This window comes from Tamandua tetradactyla, chromosome 19, assembly GCF_023851605.1.
Source record: "Tamandua tetradactyla isolate mTamTet1 chromosome 19, mTamTet1.pri, whole genome shotgun sequence".
NCBI lineage: Eukaryota > Metazoa > Chordata > Mammalia > Pilosa > Myrmecophagidae > Tamandua > Tamandua tetradactyla.
The window spans coordinates 44,975,432-45,000,307 of NC_135345.1; the positions used below are offsets into that span (position 1 = coordinate 44,975,432).

A 24,876-nucleotide genomic window follows, 5' to 3' on the forward strand; every position below is an offset into this window, starting at 1 on the left:
CATCAAGAGAGCCTTCATTTATAACAATCATTCCCATGTTCTTCTTCAGAAGTTTGCAGGAGTGTCCTATGCACAAAAAGACAATAAATGAATTGATGTATTAATTTTTTTTGGAGAGAAGAAATGAAGTTAAAGTAATAATACTTCCAAAATATCTAAAGCTTTTTATCAGGAGTTATGATGGTTTGGAGGTTTTTATGGACACCAGAGAAGATCATGCTTTTAAAGCTAGTCCATTCCTGTGGGTATAGATCTGCTGTGGGTGGGATCTTTTGATTAGGTTATTTCGGTTGAGGAATGCCCAAAGTGAGCCTTAATCCTCTTCCTGGAGTCCTTTATAAGAAATTCAGAGAAGCACATAGAGAAGCTAAAAGAGAAAAGGCAGTGACACTGAGAGAGAAAGACACACAGAAAACAGAGAGAAACTACAGATACAGAGAGGAAGGCACTGAAGCCAGAAGCTGGAAGCTGGAGGCAAAACAAAACCTGGGAAAGAAGGAAGAGACCAGCAGTCATCACCAGATGCCTTGAGGATTGCAGGTAGCCACTCTTTAGGGAGAAAGCATTGCCTGTTGATGTTCTGATTTGGACATTTTCATGGCCTCAGAACTGTAAGCTTATAACTTAATAAATTTCCATTGTAAAAGCCAACCCATTTTTGGTGTACTGCATTTCTACCACTTTGGCAAACTAAAATAGGAGTGGAGAGTTGGCAGTTTTCCAGGTTTACAGGTTGTAAACATGCTAGATGTTGCTCTTGTAGCACATTACGGGAAGGATATGCTACAAGAGCAACAGTAGCATTTTAAGGCTGTCTTCACAAACAGATATGGAAAGAGATTGTAATGGTGATTCTTAATGCCATAAAACCTGACACATGCATATGGAATATACATGTATGAAGATCAAGCCTGCCATAAGCCCAGTTAACCAAGTTTTATAAACAAGTGCAGATGGGAGATGAGGTAGGCAGAGATGCTCAGGTGAGAGAGGGTATTACATGGTTACAAGCACTACAACCACTGCAATTTTAAAGGGGCATTAGGTTCTTAAGTTAATAGATAAGCTCAATCACATTACAACTCTTTCAATCACATTACAAACAATTTCAATCCTGATATATTTCAAATCGATCTTCTAAAATATGTCAACCTGTTAAAAGCATCAAGATTTAAAGCTTCAATTAGGTGAATTACCAATGTTAATGGCAGTTTCTTGCTTGTCTCCTGTAAGGATCCAGATTTTAATGTCTGCTTTCATTAGAGTTTCTATGGTTTCAGGTACTTGATCTTGTAATTTATCCTCAATGGCTGTAGCTCCAAGTAGCTGAAGATTCTGGGGAAAAATCAGTGATAACATTTTTTTCTAATTTTTTATTTAGAAATAATTTCATAGTTTCGGGCAAGTTGCAAAGATAATACAAAAACCCAAACAGAGAACTCCATCATACCCCCTCCCCCAGATAACCAGATCCATCAACTTTTAACGTGTTGCCACATTTGCTATATCACTTCCATCATCCATCTATCTGTCCACCCGTCTATTTTCTAAACATTAGAGAGTAGGTTGTACAGATCATGCTCTGTGAACACTTAATTCTTCCATATACATTTCCTAAAAATGAGGTAACACTTATGTAATCACTTTAAATTAAATATAGATAAAAGTTCAAGAAATTTAACATTACTATAAAGTTTATAGTCTATATTCTAGTTTTTCCATATGTACCAAAAATGATCTTTTGAGCCTTTTCTCCTCCATTATTAGATTGTCCAGGATCATTTATTGTGTGATAAATCATTGCATTTAATTTTCATTGTCTCTTTAGTCTCTCTCTCTTCTTCCAATTGAGGAAATACATGTACAACATAAACTTTCCCCTTCAACCACCCCAAGCATATCATTCAGCGGGACTAATCGTATTCACAGTGTTGAGCTACCCTCACCACCATTCTAAGTAGGATGGATATGGTAGTTCTATGTTTCATTTTTTTTAGTAAGTGCCAAAATGTCTTCCAGAGTGGCTGAACTACTTTATATTCCCACTAATTTTGTACTAAGGTTCCCATTTCTCCATATCTTCACTAGCGCTTGTTATTCTCTATTTTTTAATAATACTCATTCAAGTGGATATGAGGTGGTAACTTGTGGTTTTGATTTGCATTTCCCTGATGGCTAATGATGCTGAACATCTTTTCCTGTGTTTATTGGTCATCTGTATATATTCTTTGGAGAAATGTCAATTCCTTTGCCCATTTTTAAATTGAATTGTTTGTCATTTTGTTGTTGAGTTGTAGTTCTTTATATATTCTAGATATTAAACACTTAGAGATACATCGTTTCCAAATATTTTCCTCCATTCTGTTGACTGTATTTGAGTGATAAAGAATTGAAGAGCAAAACCAGTTTAGATTCTTGTTAAGAACAAAAAAATCAAAGTGTGTAAATGTTTTTAAATAAGACTAGTACTTCACAGACTTTGGTGTAAAATTCAACCATATCATTGAAGTTTCCCTCTTAAGCATCCAGTACTTTGGCATTAGACTGGGGCTCCCTAAAGCCACTGTCTTATCTTATTTCTCTCTAAGGTCAGGAACTGATTCTGAAATACCCATATAGAAGAGGGGAAAATGGAAGTCAGTTAAAAAGGAGCAGGCAGTTATAAATACCAAAACGCAAACCCAAAACTGCGGAAGGAAGATCAGCACAGGAAGATGCAACTTTGGTGACCTGTTTGAAAAACAGTAAGAATGTATGTTGATACTATTAAATTGTAATTTGATACAGTGTTAAAAAATGATGCACATGATCAGTTATGAGGAAGCGAACAATGAACAAAATGATAGCATGTGCTTTTGTAAAAAAAAAAAAAAAAAAGCATAGTGGTTTCACATTATTCCACATTTGGGTGGTAGAAGCTCAAACCTCATTAAAGACTTCTTGTTCACTAGATGATATCTTTCAAACAAGAGCTGACCTGAAAGGTTTCTATTCTCATCTTCCTGAATAAATACAACAACAGCAATCTCTTGGCTGTTGGAGAAACCTAGCTTGCCAAAAAGACACAGTTAATGGTGATCTCCTGGTTCTGTTACAGAGGAATGCACAGTGATGGACTAAGATTCAAACCTCTCCTTATCATGTGAACAGGTCCTGACACTAGCTGGAAACCATTCCCAGCAGTGCTCTGGAGAGCCATTACCGATTGATTCTCAATCTTACCCCAGTCTGCCTCATAATCTAATCTCCAACAAGACTACTCAATCTCTCTTCTTCCTCTCCCTCTGTTTTCACTTTTATTTAAAATAATATACAAGGAGTTTGGGACTTCCGGGAAGATGGTGGAGCAGAATGAGGTCACTCCTGCTCGAAGGAACAAAATAGGGGATGGGAGAAAATCATTGGGACTGTGGTCCGGGGTGTGAGTAATCAAACAGGATCTCTAGGGTATTTTGGGGAGGAGAGTGGTGGGGGATTTGAATGGGGAAAGCAGGGTGGGTCAATTGACCATGAAACCCAAGGCGGGGGTTGGGGGTTGGGGCGGGCTCTGGTGTGAGGGGAGGTGCGATTGGAGGGAACTGACTGAACCTCTGCTCCAGCCTGTCCCAGGTGCCGGCTGGGGAAACCTCTCTGCACAGGGCCATAGCTGACAGTGTCCATGGGGAGCCCGGAAGTAGACACATACCCTCTGGGAAGAGGGGCCAGGTGCCGGGAGTAGCTGGCCTTGCAGGCGTGGTATCTGGTGGACCTGCAGGGCGCCAGGCACTGGTTGGCTGCCCCGTCCTAAGGGTTTGGACAGGCAGTCCTGCTGCCGGGGGCAGGGTGCAGTCCCCCCGACTTTCAACACCATTTTCGACTTGCTGCAGTCAGGAGGAGGAGCGGGCCTGAGGGAGGAAGAGCCTCAGGTGCGCCACTTGCTGGTGGAAAGTGATAAGTGCAGGCCGGCTGCTGTCATCAGGGACGGGGAGCCTGAATGGAGGTAGTGCCTGGGGATGGCAACCTGCTAGACAAAGGGCTAAGTGCAGGCACTTAAAGGGTTAATCTCTCTCTGCCTAGGTTTTTATTTTTTTCCTAATGTTCTTTTTTCTTTTTCTTTTTTTAAAAAAATATATTTTCCATAAATATTTTATTAGTAGTATAATTGTTTTTTATTTATATATGCTTTATATTTTTTATTGATTCTTTTTTTAATTTCTTTTTCCATATATTATTTTTTTATTCTATTTTATTTTATTTCTTTTTTTTTTCTTAAATTTTCTCTTTCTTTGGTTGGCACCAGTCTGAGCTCACTCCCAATGGGGCATCTCCTTCTGACTTGGAGGCCTACTACTGTTGAGGTGTGTTTTGCTGTTGTTCTTGTTGTTTTTCATATTTTTATGATTGTTAGTATTATTTTCTTACTTTTTTGGGTGCATGGGCTGGGAGTTGAGCCTGAGTATCCTGCATGGTGGGAGGCCGTTCTACTACTAGGCCTAGTCTTTTTTTTTCTTTCTTTTTCTTTTTGTATGCTCTATGGTGAGGTTACATTTCATTATTTTTCCATTTAGTATCTCACTACTGTAGCATCATTTGTTGAATTTTGTTTTGTTTGTTTTACTTGTTTGTTGGTTTTTTTGGAAGTGCATGGATCAGAAGTTGAACCCAGGTTTCCCGCATGGCAGGGAAGAATTCTAGCACTAAACTACCCTTGCAGCCCCGACCTAGCTTTTAATAGACCCTCAAGTAGATTTGTATTCCCTACATGAGATCCAGACCTTAGGTCGGTGGAGAATAACTGACAAGCCAAGTGTAAAAGGAAACCTTCAATGTAAAACGAAGTAAATACAAAACTTTAGATGAGCGAAGAAAACCAACTTGCAAAATAACCATATTAAGATAATCAAATGCCCTGAACACAACAGAAAATCACAAAGCATGTGAAGATCCAGGTAGAAATGGGCCAGCCAAATGACCAAATCAAAACTCCAGAGGGGATACAGAATATGGAACAAGTACTCAAGGATATTTATAAAGAAATAAAGGATATCATACAAGAAGAGCATAAAGAAGAATTTGAAAGATTAAATAGAAAAATGGTAGCTCTCACAGAATTTAAAGATACAGTAGACCAATTTAGAAGTATACTAGAGACACACGGTAGCAAATTTGAAGAAGCAGAAGGAAGAATACATGAGCTACAAGACAGGACAATTGAACTAGAATGCACAAAAGAACAAATGGTAAGAAAGATGGAAAAATGCAACTGAATCTTAAGAGAAATGATAGACAACAAGAAGCATGCAAATATAAGACTCTTTGGTGTCCCAGAGGAGAAAAGAAAAGGAAAGGCCTGGGAAAAGTAGTGGAAGCTATAATCAGGGAAAACTTCCCAACCCTTATGTAAGATATAAATATACAAGTGATAGAGTCCCAATGAACTCCAAATAGAATAAATCTGAATCGGCCTACTCCAAGACACATACTAATCAAACTGTCAAATGTGAACAGAAACAGAAAGTTCTGAAAGCAGCATGAGAAATGCAATCTACTACACACAAGGGGAAACACATAAGACTGACTTCAGATTACTCAACAGGCACCATAGAAGCAAGAAGGCAGTGGTATGATATATTTAAGATCCCAAATGAGAAAGGCTTTCTGCCAAGGATTCTTTATCTAGCCATGTTATCCTTCAAAACTGAGGAAGAGATTAAAAATCTTCAAAGACAAACAAAGATTGAGAGAACTCGTCAACAAGAGACCTGTCCTACAAGAAATATTAAAGGGAGTCCTATCAGCTGAAAAAAAAAAGACAGGCGAGGGAGGTCTGGAGGAAAACACAGAATTGAAGAATATAAAAGTAATGGTAATTTAAAGAATAAAAAGAGAGAGAAGGAAAACAATACACAGATCTGACAAAAACTAAAGAGTAAGATGGTAGAGCCAAGAACTACTTTTACAGTAATTACTTTGAATGTTAATGGACTAAATTCATCAACCAAAATACAGACTGGCGGAATGGATTAAAAAACAATCATCTATATGCTGTTTACAAGGGACACAGCTTAGACTCCAGGACACACTTTGATTGAAGGTGAAAGAGTGGAAAAAGACCTTCTAAGCAAGCTGTAATTAAAAGAACAGCTACTCCTGTAGTTATACTAATATCAGAAAAAATAGACTTTAAATGTAAAGAAGTCATAAAAGACAAAGAAGGACACTACATATTAATAAAAGGAACAATTCACCAAGAGTAAATAACAATCATATATGTTTTTGCCTCCAATCAAAGAGCTCCAAAGTACAAGAGGCAAACACTGGCAAAACTGAAGGGAGCTACAGACTTTTCAACAGTGGGAGATGCTGATACACCACTCTACACTATAGATTGACAACTAGACAGAGAATCAACAAGGAAATAGACATCCTAAATAATGGGGTAAATGAATTAGACCTGATAGACATATATATATGGATCATTACACCCCCCAAACACCAGGAAATACATTCTTCTCTTAACACACATGGAATGTTCTCCAGGACAGATCATATATGGGATACAAACTGAGACTTTATAAATTTAATAAGATTGAACTTATCCAAAGCATTTTCCCTAACCACAATGGAATGAAGCTGGAAATTAATAATTACAAAGAACCTGAGCTCTCTCAAATATACGGAGACTAAAAACCATACCCTTAAATAATCAGTGGCTAAAGGGAGAAATTGCTAGAGAAATCAGTAAATATCTGGAGATGAATGATAATGAGAATGAAACATATCAAGACTTATGGGATATGACAAAGGTGGTGCTGAGAGGGAAATTTAAAAAACAAGGATGAACAAAACTTGAGGATTTAGCTGCTCACCTGGAGAATTTAGAGAAAGAACAGCGAACTAATTCCAAAGCAAATAAAAGAAGAATAACAAAGATTAAAGAAGAAATAAACAAACTGGAGAACAACAAAACAATAGAAAGAATTGACAAAACCAAAACTTGGTTCTTTGAGGAAACAAATAAAATTGATGGGCCCTTAGCTAGACTAACACAGACAAAAAGAGAGAGGACACAAATAAAATCAGAAATGAGAGGGAGGTTATTACCATAGATCATGAAGAAATTAAAAAGATCATAAGAGAATACTATGAACCACTATTTGCCAACAAATTAGACAATTTAGATGAAATGGACAAATTCCTAGAAACATATGAATTACCTATACTGACTGAAGAAGGAATAGAAGATCTCAATAAACCAATTTACAAGTAAAGAGATTCAATCAGTTATCATAAATCTTCCCATAAAGAAAAGCCAAGGGCCAGACAGCCTCATAGTTGAATTTTATCAAACATTCCAAAAAAAACTAATACCAATCTTGCTCAAATGCTTACAAAAAATTGAGAAGAAAGCAATGCTACCTAACTCATTTTATTTACGAAGCTAACATCACTCTAATACCAAAACCAGGTAAAGATGCTACAAGAAGGGAAAACTACAGACATCTCCCTAATGAGCATAGATGCAAAAATTCTTAACAAAAGACTAGCAAATCAAATGCAAGCATACGTGAAAAGAATTATACATCATGGCCAAGTGGGGTTTTCACCAAGAATGCAAAGGTAGTTCAACATGAGAAAAATCAATCAACGTAAAAAAGCCTAGTAGTAAATCAGAAGTGAAAAATCACATGATCATTATCGATAGATGCTGAAAAAGCATTCAACAAAAATCCAGCATCCTTTCCTGACAAAAGCATTTCAAAAGTTAGGAAGCAAAGGAAACTTTCTCAATTCAGGAAGGACGTATATGAAAAACCCATAGCCAGCATCATACTTAACGGTGAGAGACTGAAAACTTTCTCCCTAAGATCAGGAACAAGACAAGGATGTCCATTATCACCAATATTATTCAACATTGTGCTGGAAGTCCTAGTTGGATCAATTAGACAGTATAAAGAAATAAAAGGTATCCAAATAGGAAAGGAAGAAGTAAAACTTTCATTATTTGCAGATGAAATGATCCTATACTTAGAAAAGCCTGAGAAATCTATGGTAAAGCTGCTTGAGCTAATAAATTCGGCAAACTGGTGTGCTTCAAGATTAATGTACAAAAATAAGAAATGTTTCTATATACAAGCAGTGACCTATCAGCAGAGACAATTAAGGAAAAAAATCCACTTAAAATAGCAACCAAAAGAATCAGGTTTCTAGGACTCAGGCTAACCTGGGATGTCACGGACTTGAACACAGAAAATTATAAAAAACTGCTAAAAAAATAAAAAATAAAAAATGACCGAAATAGATGGAAAGACATTCTGTGCTCATGGTTAGGAAGGCTGAATGTTAGTAAGAGGTTGATTTTACCCAAACTGATCTACTGATTCAATGCAATACCAATCAAAATCCCAACAATCTACTTTGAAGACTTGGAAAAGTTGCTTATCAAATTGATTTGGAAAAGAGACCCTGAATAGCTAAAGACATCCTACAAAAGAAGAATGAAGTGGGAAGACTATCACATCCTGACTTTAAAGCTTACTATAAAGCCACAGTGGTCAAAACATCATGATATGACACAAAGATAGAATTACCGACCAATGGTATAGACTTGAGAGTGCAGAGATAAATCACCAAATCTACAGACAACTGATCTCTGATAAGGCCCCCAAATCCACTGATCGGGACAGAATCATCTTTCCAATAAATGGGCATGGGAGAATTGGATATCAATAGCCAAAAGAATGACAGAGGACCCCTAGCTTACACCCTACACAAAAATTAATTCGAAATGGATTAAAGACCTAAATTAAAGACATAAAACTTCTAGAAGAAAATGCAGGGAAACATCTTCAAGATCTAGTAATAGAAGGTAGCTTCTTAAACTTTACACCTAAAGCACAAACAGCAAAAGAAAAAAAATAGACAAATGGGAACTTCTTAAGATCAAGAGCTTCTATACCTCGAAGCACTTTGTTAAAAAGGTAAAGAGGAAGCCAACTCAATGGGAGAAAATATTTGGAAACCACATATTGGATAAAGGCTTGATATTCTGTGTACATAAAGAAATTATACAGCTCAAGAACAAAAGAACAAATAACCCAATTATAAAATGGGCAGAGATATGAATAGACACTTTTCTGAAGAGCAAATACAGGTGGCTAAAAAGCACATAAAGTAACACTCATTTTCATCAGCTTTAAGGGAAATGCAAATTAAGATGACAATGATATATCACTTCACACCTATAAGAATGGCTGCTATTAAGCAAACACACAACTACAAATGTCGGAGAGGATGTGGAGAAATAGGAACACTTAGTTACTGTTGTCACTGTTGGTGGGATGTTTAATGGTACATCTGCTGTGAAAGACAGTTCAGCGATTCCTCTATGTTACTCTATGACCCGGCAATACCAATACTTGGTATATATCCAGAAGAGCTGAGGACAGTGACACAAACAGATATTTGCACACCAATGTTCATAGTGGCACTATTCACAGTTGCCAAAAGATGGAAACAAAGTCCTTTTCAACAGATGAGTGGATAAACAAAATGTGGTATACACACACAATGGAGTATCATGCAGCTGTAAGACAAAATCATGTCCCAAAACATATGACAACATGGATGAACATTGAGGACAGAGCCTGAGTGAAGTAAGTCAGACACAAAGGACAGAAACTGTATGAATTTGCTCTTATGGCTCTGGTAAAGGTAATCTCTGAGGTTACATTGTAGAATATAGTACAGCTGGAGGTGTACAGAAGTTAGAGACAGAGGAAAGGCTACCAAAGAGATTGAATCTAAATTCAAGAGAAAGAATAGAAGTGATGGTAACTAATTAGCAGGTTTATAAGTAACATTGCCATATTGAAGATGAATATGATTGAAAGGGGGTGTGTACTGCCATGTATCCCACAGATTAAATTTACTCTTATAAAATAAGTTCTCAACATGAACTATTTCCATGGTTCGATAATGGACAAAGAGTCAATAGTAGAGCATGTTATGGTCAATAGTTAACAGGAGACATCAACAGTCCCACAGCACCACTAGGGGCAACTGACTGGGGGGAGGGAGGGATAAGGAGTACTTTTGATTCAGTAGTTGGTGATGTTGTATTTGCTGGTTCTTTGTCATAATGGACCAATGAAAATTGCCTAAAATTGAGAGTGCCACTGATTGTACAACCAAACAAAGATACTGTAAGAAGAGGTTTGTTCTTCTTGGACATTATCAATGATGTCCAATAAATGGAGGGAGCCGAAGGATACAATGACTGAGAAGCACAATGGTGAATGGTGATACATTTATATGATGGAACGTGGTATGACTACAAAAAAGGAGGGATATCGAGGGACACATAATGAACTAAATAAACCTGGGGGACAATGTTGTGCAAAATAAGCCAGAAAGAAAAGAACAAATATGCTAGGTCTCTCTCAGAAAATACTTATAAGAATATGAGAGCTTAGATTGTGGACCTTTGTAGCAGACACATCTGGTCTGAAGTTGTAGATGTATTTCTGGGTTCTGAGACACTGAGCTCTATGTAGATCAGATGGTATTTCCCTGGAACTCTGAGTAGCTCCGTGACACCTAAGACATAGAAATATGGAGTCCTGCAGCCCTGAAAGTTAGCATAGCTATAAACATATAACTGTTAAAGTAACAGAAAAAGTGATCAGGTCTTAATTAGGGTTTAAAACAAAGCCAATCTGGCTGGATCTCTGGTAAATTAAAATGCATTAAATGACAGTGTATATACTCTAGACCTTCAGTTATTATCTGAGATCAAAGGCAGAGAGGTTTATTATGTCTAGAACCTAAATTTTCTGTAATATACAATCAACCTCTCTATATAGCTCATTTAAACAACCCAAACTCCTAGAATCCAGAATGGGAACAGGGCCTTGTGATTCTCTACAGCTTAATATTACACCAGGAAACATCTCAGACTATGGTGGACTGATAATTATACAAGTATGGTTAGAGTCCCTTGAGGATCTGAAGAGGGGAATGTATATATGGAACTATTAAACTCCAATCTGGGAAACACTATGTACCTTTCTGTTCTAGTTTGCTAGCTGCCAGAACGCAATATACCAGAAGCAGAATGGCTTCTTTAAAAGGGTAATTTAATAAGTTGCTACTTTACAGTTCTAAGGCTGAGAAAATGTTCCAATTTAAAACAAGTCTATAGAAATGTCCAATCAAGGCATCCAGAGAAAGATACCTTGGTTCAAGAAAGCTGATGCAGTTCAGGGTTTCTCTCTCAAGTGAGAAGGTACATGGTAAACACAGTCACAATTTCTCTTGCATCCGGAAAGGCACACGGTGAACATGGTCAGGGTTCTTCTCTCATCTGGAAGGGCACATGACAGACACAGCATCATCTGCTAGCTTCTTCTCCTGGCTCCCTGTTTCATGAAGCTCCTCAGGAGGTATTTTCCTTCTTCACCTCCAAAGGTCGCTGGCTCGTGGACTCTCTGCTTCATGGTACTGCAGCATTCTCTGCTCTCTCTGAATCTCCCATTCTCCAAAATGTTTCCTTTTTTATAGGACTTCACAAATGACTCAAGACCCACCCAGATGGGTGGAGACATGCCTCTACCTAATCCAGTTTAACAACCACTCTTGATTACATCACATCTCCAGGGAGATTATCTAATTACAGATTCAAACATACAGTATTGAATAGGGATTATCGTGCCTTTACGAAATGGGATTTAGATTAAAACATAGCTTTTCTAGGGGACATACATCCTTTCAAACCAGAACGTCTTCCAACCACTGGGGACTCCCAAGAAAATGGGCCAATCCCTGGATTTTGAGGCTTGTCTTTATGAAACTTTTTCTGTAGGGGGAAGGCTAAGACTACCCATAACATGGCCTAAGAGTTGCTTCCAGGAAGCCTCCTTATTGCTCAGATGTGGTCTCTCTCTCTCTCTCTCTCTCTCTCTCTAAGCTCATCTCTACAAGTAGGACTGTTGCTGTCCCCCCTATGTGGTAGAAGACATTCAGGGGTGAAAGTCTCCATGCCAGTGTGGGGCATGACTCCCAGGGATGAGTCTGTTCCTGGCACCATGGGATCAACAATGCCTTCCTGACCAAAAAGTGGAAAAGAAGTGTAAATAAGGCATAAGTGGCTAAGAAGAGATCAAATGGAGTCAAGAGGCTATTCTGGAGGCTACTCTTATGCAAGCTTTAGTTAGATAGTGCTAACTGCCATGGTTTGTTAAACCCCAATCAACATCACTTCTCTTAAGGACACCTAGGGCTTGAACTGAGACTCTATAAAGGTTTCATGCACTAGGTTTGCCTTCCTGGAGTATACAATTCCAGAGGGTTCCTAGGTCAGATAAATTCTGAAAGTCAGAGGGACCAGCCTCTCCAGGATTATCAATTAATCACATCCCCCTATCCTTTGGTGTTGACACCCCTCCTCAACATGAAAAAGTCAGAACAGACATTGCCCAAAGATTCCTATAGATTGAGAGGAGGATTAAAGGAGAAGGAGGACGCATAACAGAGAAAATGGGATTTAACAAATGCATTTGGCTGCTGAATTACTATATTAATACTCCTTCCAGTGTTTTGGAGCAGCTAGAAGGAAAAATCTGAGATGATGGAATGGTAGTCCATGACAAATTCTGGAACCAATTCTGTAACTATTTGTTGAAGTGTGCTTTGAAAATTATTGCTTTTTTCTTTGCTTTGTATATATGTTATATTATACAATAAAAACATTTAAAAATATATAAGGAGAGGCTAGATGCAGATGCAACAGAAATTAAGTGCTCAGGATGGTGCCAGGGTTGGTATAACACAGAAAACATGGAGAATAAAGTTAAATATGTATACAAACATTCACAAGTGTGTATGTGTGCCTGTGAGTGTAATTTTTATGTGCAATGATTAGGGATGCTTTTGACTGCATGTAATAGAAAAATCTGACTAACAATGACAAACAAAGTCATTGGTTTTCCTCACATAAATAAAACTTAAGTTGGCAGCTTGGGCCCATGGCTCAACTATATCTCAACACATTTTCCTGGTCTTTCTCAATGTCTCAAGATGGCTGTCACTATTATAGTTATAACAGCCAAGTTTAAGCAAGAAGAAGAGGATAATAAGACTATTTATGTCTCTTATTTAGAAAGCAAAAGTGTTTGCAAAAGTCTCCAGTATATTTCTCAATATGGCCAATTGACCAGCCTGTCACCCTCACAGTGACTATTTAGCTTTTCCAGTTTCTATAATGGACATGGTAAGGGAAATGGGGGTTGGAAATGGGTATTGAATTAGCCACTAACAGTGATTATATACAATGTAACAATGATTACATACAAATGGACATGCACATATCACCTACTGCCTTGCCCAATGAAACTCAGTCATCCTTTAAGGCCAAACTCAAAAGTTATTGCTTCTTTGAAGCTTTCTCTTACTCCTTAAAACCTGTTTCTCTCCTGCTGTGCTCCACCAGAACTTTGCTCATCTTTACACATCTTAGTGTTTATCATATTAAGATTAGTTGTTTAAATGCCTGGCTCTAGCAGATTTGCTCGAGACTAGGGACCATGATGTATCTATCTTTATATCTCTAGAGCATTGATGGTCAACATTCAGAATGTTTGCTGAGTAAACTAACACACACACAAAAAAGTTAATTCAAATGTTATAAAATAATGCTGCAATCTAGACAATTTTCTTTTCAATATATTCCAAATATACTGTATAGCTATTAAATACATTTGATGCATGCCAGCTTAGCATAGAAAATATAAAATTTCCTTCTTTAAGGAGATAGTATTACTTTACTATCATTAATGAGAAGGAGATTTGAAATTTATCATAACCTGATGAATCATTATCATTAAGGATAAAAAGGAAGAACAGTTCAGCACTGATATGCCAACATCACAATTTCTGTATTTCAACAATTAGAAAATGATCCTCTAATTCGTTCAGCTACTTTTAGGGCATTTGCAACTAAATCATTCTGGCTTACAACCCAGTTAAGATCAGCATGTAGCTGTGTTCAAATATTAAGTATTATACAGAAGTCATGATACAGTTCTTTAATGATCATGGGGAAAATCCATTCAGTAACATAAGTTCTTAATTTTCTAAATTAAAAAAAATTCTACGTAACATGCTTCACAAGACACTCAGGTAACTAGGACATTGTGAGAGCCGAGACTTGAATATATTTATTAGAAATATATAAGTAAACATATCTATGTAGTTGGCAGCACTACTCTAAGGGAAGAAATGAACTCAGAAAGTATACACGTATGCAATACCACGCATAAATCTAATACAAATAAAACGACATAAGTGGGAGATCATGTTGAAAATACATTTGAAAGAAGGAAAGACACAGGTAAAGGGAAATAAACTTCAAACCAGAGAAAAATAATATAAAGAACCACAGAGGTAAAGTCAGCAAGGCCTATGCTAAGAAAAGTTACAAGCAGTTTTACCTGGAGTGTGTTGGTGGTTATGACAACAGGGAATTTCTAAGGGTGAAAAAACATTTCTGAATATTAAGCAAAATTATAGTGAGTCTACTTTGATTCCTATTAAGGAAATGCTGTGCACCAAAAGTCTGTTAATTTTCCCTTTATCATAAATGCTCCTCAGGCATAGCACTTACTGAAGCCTCTACCATCTCCTTCTCCTTTTGCCCTGGTATCATTTGTTGTGAGATTAGGATCTTGAGTGATAGGCTGTTCTGTTTCTGGAAAGTAATATCTTTGGCTACAGTTTATAATTCCAGAGTGAGCATTAGGAAAAGAAAAAAAAAGATTTGACTCTGCAGACTTTCACTTATCATGACCCAAGAGTGTTTAGACCATAATCGATTTTGTCCCAAATATGTATACCTTACACAGATGGCCGCTAACGGGCACTATGGGAATCACATATTCAGCAAGTGCTGAAACATGATAAAATTCCCATGGTATTTATGCAATTAAAAAAAAAAAAACCCAAATGCTAACTTTATTTTCAAAATGTCACCATGCCAAAAGTTACGAAGATTTCAGGTTTGACAGCTTTTTGACATAATATAGATTTAGTTGTCACTGAAAAATCATGAAATAACATTTATTCATTCAGTGAAGTCCCCAATAATCTTGTTTTCTCTTTCAGATATTCACAATGCTGGCAGAATTTTTAAAACTGCACAATAGGTGTAAAATTTCTACCCTAGTGAAGATAAAAGCTTCATGGAGACTATTCAACCTCTGTATGGTAAAATATGCCACGACAGGCTTAGAAATTATGTTTTTCCCAATACAGGAATTTTCTGTAAATATCAGAGACTCAAAAATGATCTATTTCCATATTAGCAAATATTTGTCAGTCTCAGATTAGCTTTTATTTTTTTTAAAAATTGTAATATGTTCCTAAGTGAGAAAAAATATATAATAATCAAATTCATAGCAAGCTGGCTTCAGAGTACAACATGGGCTACTTGGCATAAGTTTCTTTAAAGATAAATAAAGTGAAATTTTCCCTCTGGAATAAATAAGGATGAAATATCAGCAACATACAGTAAACTTAATTTCAGTATGAAATAAAATTGTGTCCAGGAGGATGAAGATGAAGAAGCAGTTAATATTTCCTATGCACAGGACACCTGACACTGCTAAATGCTTTATATTTATTAATTAAGTTAAGAGCTTTGGGGAGGTAAAGTAAATCGACCAAGGTCAAATAAAGGTAGAGCTGAGCTATGATGACAAGAACAAGGTATTAAGAATCAATAAAAACCAAAAGGAAGCAAACAGAAAGAAGAGTGGAGTTAAATGAAAGTTAAATGTCTTCGGATCATCAGGTTTTTAATCCGTCTCTATCCTTCAGTCTTTAATAACACTTTATTTCTATGAATAATTTAGCCTTGACCATGAGCCATTCCTGCCAGATATACTCATTCTCCTATTTCTACCTGCAAGTCCCAATGATTCACATTTCAAGGAAATGTGAATCCTATAGCAGTTATAATTTTGCAGAACATAAATAGAAACAAAAGTTCTAATATTTTTTCCCCATTCCAATGGATCGTCTTGTATATCTCACTTTAGAGTCCCCTGGACTAAATAATAAGGGTAAAGGGTTTGGAACTTATTAAATGCTCCAAAAGTGGCACATTTTATTAGCAGATGAGCTGAATAATGGCAAATGTTCTTAAGCAAGTAGTATAACAGGAAACTACTGAAATTTTAACCACAAAATAAAAAAAGGATCATGTAAATTTTCATTTAGTCTTTAGTACAAATGAATGATATTTACAGCTACTAAGAATAGAAGTTGTAGTTTTATCTGAAAAAGCCTTCTATTCTAATACAGAAGTTACTGTGAACTTGGCAGTCATAAATGTTCAAGAAAAGTCCTGCTTTCCATTAAGTTTTATATTTCTCTAGGAATCTCCTAAACCTTGTTGCCACATGTTGCAAAGAGAGCAAAACAGTTGTATTTAGTCACACTGAGTATAATGGTTGACCTATATTATGCCACATCAAGGCAGTCTAAAAATTTCAGAAATGTCAACCATATTTTGAGGAGGAGTAGACGAAATAATATTTTAAAAAGATGCTCTTAAAATTCTTGGTTAATAAAAAAGGTTATTAAGCCAATTAGCACCATATATGTACCTACAAACTAGCTAGCATTTACTCTAGGCCCTTTCAGAATTAAAAAAATTTCCAAGTGACTCAGTTTAGATACTTTATGATTTCAATGCACAAGGTGTGTTTAAGTCAGTACTAAGTATGCATTTTGCATGAATCCAATCAATGTTGTGCCCTACCAGGAAATACGAATTTTGTGCTCTTATAAGAGTTTAAGGTGCCAAAAGGTGCTCATTCAACAAACATGCATGCCATGATCCATGCTATGCATTTAATGCTATCATTTTTTCAAACTTTTTACTATAATAATATATTTTAAACTTTTAATTTTTAAATAATTTCAAACTTACAAGATAATTTTAAAAGTAACAGAAAACCCATGGTGAGCCCCAACATACCCCCCATTTGGATATCCTGCTCTACCAACTTTCAACATTTTGCCATATCTGTGCCATTCTTCCTTTCTAATCTCTCTATTTGCTTAATAGCGAGAGTAGGCTGTATGCATCGTGCTCCCTGAACACTTAATACTTCCACATAAATTTCCTGAGACATGCTATCATTTTTACTATTCCTACTAATCCTGTGACCTAGGTACTATTACTTCCATTTTGTAGATACGAAAACAATTTCAGAATTTAAATTACTTGTCCAAGGTTATAGAGTGAATTTCAGGAGTAGGGACATTAACCCATGTCTCCCTCTCTCCAAAGCCCATGGCTTTTCCCATTAAGTCAGATTGCCATTAGGAGCCCTTAGTCTAGTAGGAGAGACAAATATGGAAATGGATAAACTATAATGCGCCTGGCAGGTGCCAGTGGGACACAAAGGGTGTTCCTTCTTCCTATAGAAGTGACGGAGGATTTCATCTCTGGGACCCAGAAAAGCTGCACTTCAGCAGGGCTTGCTATAAAGAAATGGGAGAGAAGGCGATTCCAGATTCAGGAAGCAGCAAATTCAAAGGCTCATTTTCATTAAACAATCAGAGGATGATGAAAATTCTGAGGGTTAAAAAGGGAGTTAGAAAGACTAGAGGTTGATTGGGAAATAAGGAAGTGGGAAAAATATGACTGGGATTAGATTTCAAGGCCCTGAATGTCATCTCTGGAGCTGATAGAGTCCCCACCCCCAGAGGTTAAAAGCAGAAACATGCAGGGATCATGTTTGTTTCTAGAAGAATAAGAAAGGCAGTACACATTAAGAAGAGGCAGTGTGGAGGGACAGACTTGCATTCTTGCCCACTCCATTCTGACCTCCTCAAGGCTCCAGCTGCCTTTCCACCCTTCCTCACTTATTCTGGCCTCAGGGCTTTTGCACATCATGAGCTAGGCTTGGTCTGCTCTTCTTTCCCCTCCTTATTGAAGTCTCAGCTCAAACGTTGACTCCTCTGAGCTCCCTAGTAAAAGAGCAGTGCCCATTCCTTTCCAGTCACTGCTCTACTGCTGTAACTCAGTGCTTTATCTCATGCCCAGGGTACTAAACACTGCCTGGAATTACATTTCTTGTTTACAAGTTTACTGCCTATCTTCCACTACTAACACAAGGGCAGGGATTTTTCTCTCCTTTTTCGCTGCTGTGTCCTGGGTCCCAGAACAGAGCCTGCCATGCAATAGTGCCCAACATGTGCTGCTGAGGATTTCCAACCATATCCATCTCACATTTACATAGTAAGTAACTTTGAAGACAGGTTTAAAAATGGATGAGTCTAAACTTCTAAAGAATTTATTCTGTAAACTTATTAGCTCCTTTTCTAACCTGTCCCTAAAGGACTTCCATAGTGACAACACTTTTGATGTTGGTGCTCTCGATGTGCAGAAAGCATGAACTATATCAGTAACAGGGACCAGGCTTTCATTAAGTGAGTACTTACCAAGCTCCAGCACCTGAATAAATTATGCGAGCCAATCAGTTATTCATTAAATATTTATTGAGTTACTCACATGGGTTAGACAGTTGGGCACTAGTGATACAGTGATGAATGATAAACACAGCCTCTACTTTCACGAAGATTTTATCCACTTGAGGATATACATTAATCACACATTACAGATTCATGTCAAAATATGGCTATGTGATCTGAAGGAAAGCTAGATGACAAAACCAGGTCTTTCTGATTACTCTTAAGTCTAGAAATGTTCCTCTATGACCCATAATCTATAAAAAGCATTTTGATAAAGCACTGGGTAAGTTTTATTAAAAAAAATTACTTACCAATTATGTCCTACCCCAAGAAAAGGAAAAGAACAATCTTATCATCAGGGAAATACTACTTCAATCATTGCCCAATCTGGATATGTATTATACCTCACATTGTTTCCTGTTGTCTGTAATACCTAAGGTAATTTCCCTTTGTAAACATTAGAGCCTATTTATAGGTAATCTACATAGCACTAAAGATATAATTGTATTTTTCTATTAAAGCAAATGAAATGAACAATTTTTAAAAAACCACATTTACTAACCAAGAAAAAACTTCATACTTTAACCAGTTGTTTAATTATAAAACCTTCCATTAGTTATGATCTCAGCCATCTGTATTTTATTAATTTTCAAAGGAATTCAACAGCATGGAATGAACATAATGCAAAAAAAATAACTTACATGTCTTAGAAATACATTAGAATAAAAGTAAAGTAGCAGATTTAAAAGGTGACAAATTTCAGTGAAGCCACTGCTAATGAGACAATAAAGCTTCGTTATCACTGTTACATATTTCATTTTTTCCTGTCCAAATACAAAAAAATTTATAAAATTTTATTTAAAAAGTAACCTGATTTGTAAAAGATATAGACCAACACTCTCAGCGGTTTCATAATCTAAAATCACGAGGCCAAATATATTGTCTTTGAAAAGAATGAGGGTTAAGAAGGTAAAACAGGTCAAGCAGTTTGTCATCTGAAAGAATGAGACAACTGTAAATTCTCTCAAGTGGTAATGAAGAGAGAGTAAGAGGTGTTATTGTCCACAATACCCAAGGCAAAGCTGCAATTTTCCTCCTTAAACTGGGTCAAAATAACTGAAGAATCTGTATGATTCTAATAACCCTTTTGTGTTTATGGGAACTTTTTTGTTCCTGAACAACTTTGGCACTCCTAGTAATAAATGTCAGCTCTTAGCTTATGTTTAGTAAAAGAATAAAGATGCTTCAGTAACTGATCCTTGAACCTACTCATAGCATTATATATTCTAATATCCTGAAAGGTTTACCGTAAGACTGACTGACTGAATCCACAAATACAATTTTGTAGTAGAGGTAGTGATTGTATCTTACAGATGAATTAAAAAGTCCAAATCCTCTCATCTAACAATGACTGTTAATGAGGATAGCGATACTCCAGGTTCTCTCTCCTTTACTGTGCCCCTGTGGGTGAAGGCAGCACATTCTCCACGTCAGATGTGCTGGGTAGAAAAGTAACAAAGCACTGCATCAAGGGACAGATGTCAATATCTTCTTGGAAGTTCTTAGCATATTTAGACACTTTTTTCAGCTTATACCAGGAGTTATGGCTCCCAAATGAATAATGCTTTAGCTAAATCTTAAAAACAGAATTATAGGTTGGATCAAACATTGAAGGGATAAGATAGAGAGCAGGGTTTAAAAATACAACCTTAATTGTACCGTAAAATTTTCATTCGCTTTGTAATGTATTAAAAACATTCTTGTTTTCAGGAAAAGCTCTACAGATCTTTCAAATTTTGAATCTCTTTAATATAATCCAGTCTTACATGTTAATGTGTCAAGGGTATTTTGTATCATTAATTCAAATGTTCAGAAACATCTTGCATGTGACCACAATGACATTCTGATTATTTGTTGACAAGTGAGGGTAAATGCCAATAGTCATAATGAAACATACATTTTCTAAAGTGTTCACACACATGTGTGATAGTATATGGTTTTCAAACTGTGCTCAGTGAAGCCCAGAGTTGTGCAGAGCCCCTCACAGACTGCCATCGTAGAGCAAGGCAGGGGCGGCAGGCAGAGCTGATTAGGGGCCACCCCCTCTACTCTAACCAGGGCAGCTCTGCTTTTATCAGTTACATATTACGGTTCAGGCAAAACTTTGTTTGGAAAACGCGCTCTGCTCTAACAAATTATACTAGACTTGAAAACCACTCTTAGTTTAAAAATTCACCATCTTATATGCCAAGTCCAATATTACCATCTACACTAAAAAATTTATTCCAACCACATAAAAAAGTAGATCACATAATGAATATGTCTAAGTTAAAGTAGCCAAGTAAAAATCAGAAATGGCTGAACCCTAGGACTGTGGCAGCTAAACTGAAAGGTGATACAGGGTGATACAGGACCCTCATCTGGGCCTGGGATCTGGGGCCTTGAGAAGCTTTACAGTGATAGCCTCACCATGTAGGTTTTAATGGCAGTAACCTATGACTTCTATTTAGCACCAATACCAGTTGATTTCAACAACAAAAGAACCAGAAGCTCAGACCTAGAAAGAAGTGATATCACCCTGACTGTAGATATATTGAAAACTTCTGAAGTCCTCAAATAATCAGGCTGGAAGAAGTGCTTTCAGGAAAACTGCTCTCACTCTCAGAGATCACTGTGCCATCATTGCCCAATTCTTCTTCCTAAAAAGACCTTCTGTTCTGTTCTACCTGGTGAAATAATCTTTTGAGGCCCATTTCAAAAGTTATCAGTTCTCTAAAAACTTCCTTAGGGCCAAGTTCACGGGTCCTTCAGGTTTCCTCACTTACCGCGCTGTTTAGACCTATGACACCCAGTAGCCCTTATTTGGTTGTGCATCCCCAATCACTATCATATAAAATGACTCAATAAAAGCTTATAAAATGGCAGATTTTTCTGAGTCAGCTTCTCTTTTAGCATCCAGAAGTCTTCAGGAAGCACCTGGTGGAGGCGGCTCTTCTCTCCAGCAGGCTGTAAGTCCTTCTTGGCTGTTGTGATTTCTCCTGCTAAGCCCTGGATCTTTTCCTTGTCTATTTCAATCTCTTCCAGCCACTGTTTCATGCTGGTTCCTTACCTCAAGCTTTTGTGTATGAGTATCGGGCAGACCTTCAACCTGATGGCAACATCATCATCCTCCTGCTCAATCACTTAGCTAGGGCTTGCGCCTCAAAGATGTGGCTGCAGTCTTCTAGCTGCATAAAGCAGGCATCAGGCTCATCCTCAAAACAAAAGATTTGGGTAACCTCATCCTGGTGGCAGACATAGCATTTCTTGGGGCATGGCTCTCCGCACAGACCAATGCAGGGGTGGCCACAAGCCAACATCTTAGTACAAGGAACAATAGCATCGGGGTAGACTGCAGGGCTCAAAGCACCCTTTGGTGCACTGGTAGTGCTGGCAGCACCAGACACAGGGTTCCACACAAGGGCTGCACAACTCCCCATACTTCTTGCATTGGCTATGGATGCAGTGATTCTGATAGGTCCACTGGCAGGGCAGGCACTCACCAATGGATGGCTCATGGAACTTGTGTGAGCACATGAGCAGGTGCTTGCAGGGTTGCTGAAAGTGCTCATGGAAATGCCTTTCAAAGCAACTGTGGCAGGAGCTAGGGCAAAGATGCCCAGAGTCGAAGACAGTGGACACTCTATGGTGCACATGACTGGTAGATCATACTTGAGATCCTCTACACTACCACACTTTACTTATTGGTTATGCACGCACTTGAGTTTCATTGGGACTATTTTGGAACACAGCCATACACAGTCCTTACCACATAGATGGCTGCATCTGTGCCCACATTTCAAGAGCTTGGGTCAAGGTTCTCAGAACCAGAAATCTGACTCAGGCATTGGGCAAGGGATCATATGTTCATAGTCACACCAAGGAATAGTTTTGGGCACTGTAACCTGACAAGGCTGACACTGCTGGAAGCAAAGAAGGGGGCATTGGTGCCCATCTCCACAGATGACCTTTTGGCATAGTTTTATGTACTGGAACTCCTTGTGTGAGGAGTCAGGGGTGGCAGGTATGGGTGCAGACATGCCCATAGGCCAGTCAAAACACACAAGGCAGGCTGCAGCCTCCTTCAGACACTTTTTGGAAGTCAGAAGCTTTGGATACCAAGGTGTGGCTATCAGGGTGGTTCTGGAATCACAGTCAGAGCATGGGGCCTACCTTATTGTCCTTTGAAGGGTGTGGATGATCTTGCTCCCAAGGGCACTTTGGCCAACATGTGTATGTTGCTGATGCAGTACATCCCCTTTTTGGCCTGAGATAAGACCACATAGATGTGGCTGGAAATCTGGGGAAACCCCTCCTTGCCTTCTTGGTTGCTTTGCACTAATGAGAGGGGATGAGGTCATTCTCTTCCCCTTGATATTTGTCCACAATGTGGACCATGACACCAGTCAATGTCTTGGCAGGCATGAGTTTGCACAAGTAGAAGAGCAGCCCGGTATAGGTGTGAGGATGGTGACCTGGGAAGGCAGGTATTCCTGGCACAGGAAGTACTTTACTTGCACAGCTTCACCACAAAGCGAGCCTCACGCTGATTCTGGTGGCTACTGCCTTTTTGGGTTTTCTGTTCAGGGAAGTAGTGTTCTACAAAGAAAAGGCTGGAAGAGACTCCTTTAATATTCTCACACTTGAGAACAGAGGGATGATTCTCCAGAGGGATGGTTCTCTGCTATATATGTGGGGGGTTAAAAAGTCAGGCAATTTCAGGGTGCATGTGGTGCTGGTGATTCAAATAGACAAAAGGAATGTTTATTTTCACTAGTCCTTCAAAGAGGGACACCTCAAGGTTGAAGTTCTTGGCCAGATCATACATGGTGGCACTGGGGTGCAGCTGCTGGTGATCTCTAATCAGAATGAGGTACTGGTAAGCTCTGCTCAGTATGGCAATTATGTGAGCTTCAAGGACTCCAGCACCCTCTTCCACAATGATCTGAGGTTCCACCTTCTGCAGGATCTGATGTTATGTGGCAGCATCTGTGACTGTCATCCCCACAGCCTGGGCATCTTAAAGTATATGCAGGTGTTCTTGGATCCTCAGCTCAGCCATTCTGCTGATGTGTGGTACTGGCATTCATAGTTGAGAACTTCCAGCAGGTGTCAGCCAGGTACATCTGTAGCCAGAGCCTATAAAGCTGCCAGCAAGAATTCAGGTCCAGCTGCCACACGTCTTGGATTTATTTGGTCTTGGCCTCAGTCATGGTGTTGTATGTGAGGCTCAATCATCACTTTCTTCTTCATTTTCTTTTTCTGGCTGCACTGGGGCTCCCACTCTCTGGTAGCATGCTCCAGACCAGCTGCTCTCCCAAGGCCATATGTGTTCAGTCTCATGGCCAGAAGCACTTTAGCCAACTCCTGGACTACCCATTCTCTTCCTTCTTCCTCCACCAGGGACTCACTACCACTTCCTTCTTAGTCACCCAGTTTGCTTGAATCAGGTCAGCCTCCTCTGTGATCTCTATCAGCAAAGCCTCCTCCTTGCCTTTTTCTGTCAGCAAAGGACCTGGATCTTGTTGAGAATTACATCAGCTTCTATGACCACCTGGCCAAAAAGGTGCGCATCCTAGAATAAAACAGTGAGGTCTCAACTAAACCAGATCCTTGACTGGCTAGCAAAGAAGTGTCTGTACTTCACCAGCCAGGAATTAGGTGAACTCCAAAGCGAAATCCAGAGGCTCATGTACCTGGTGAACCTCCTGGCCCAGTGTAAAATGGCAGAGGAGATGGTGAGAGGTAGCATAGCAGAAGAGGTCAACAGTGTCCAGAAGATCTTTGAGAGAACATGTAAGTTCACCAAGGAGGATGAACTGCTTGTGTAGGAAAAGATGGAAGCTCTGAAAGCCACCCTTCCCTCCTCTGGCCTGTGCATCTCTGAGGAAGAGCGAGTACAGATTGTTAACACTATGGGTTTTCCTCCTGGCCACTGGTTCAAGTGTCCCAATGGCCACCCATCTATGTGATTAGTAATTGCAGAGGGAGCCATGCAGAGAGGGTACGTGTTCTGACTGTAAGGTTGTGAATGGAGGCATAAAGCATCCTCTGGAAAGGAGCAACCAGCTTGCTTCTGAGCTGGATGGAGCGTAGCATGCTGCCTGGTCTGAGGTCAACAAACTGATAAAGTCTGAGGAGATCTGGAGGATGATGTAGGAAGAGGGCACACCACTGCCCTTTTCCCTGGCCACCACAAGACTGGGGTCAGCTCCCTTTTGGCTGAACCAAATTTGTTTGCTTTTTATTATTGACCATTAGTCTAAGCACCTATTTAAGGATCCACTTTTAGGGCTTGTCCACATTTGTTTCTAAATT

The 24,876-nt window shown here is 38.5% G+C and overlaps 1 protein-coding gene and 1 pseudogene across 6 annotated transcripts in view; both read right to left on the reverse strand.

Moving 5' to 3' along the window:
* Positions 1-24,876, reverse strand: part of ATP8A1 (ATPase phospholipid transporting 8A1) — a 240,458-nt gene that overhangs the window by 91,540 nt on the left and 124,042 nt on the right. For all 6 annotated transcript variants that reach the window (XM_077136764.1, XM_077136763.1, XM_077136767.1 and 3 more), the window contains 2 exons: positions 1,197-1,335; positions 2-66 (listed from right to left, as the gene is read on the reverse strand). In XM_077136764.1, the coding sequence (XP_076992879.1) occupies positions 2-66; positions 1,197-1,335 (204 nt within the window). The remainder of the gene's footprint in view (position 1; positions 67-1,196; positions 1,336-24,876) is intronic.
* On the reverse strand, positions 7,307-24,095 carry LOC143663729 (NFX1-type zinc finger-containing protein 1 pseudogene; annotated as a pseudogene).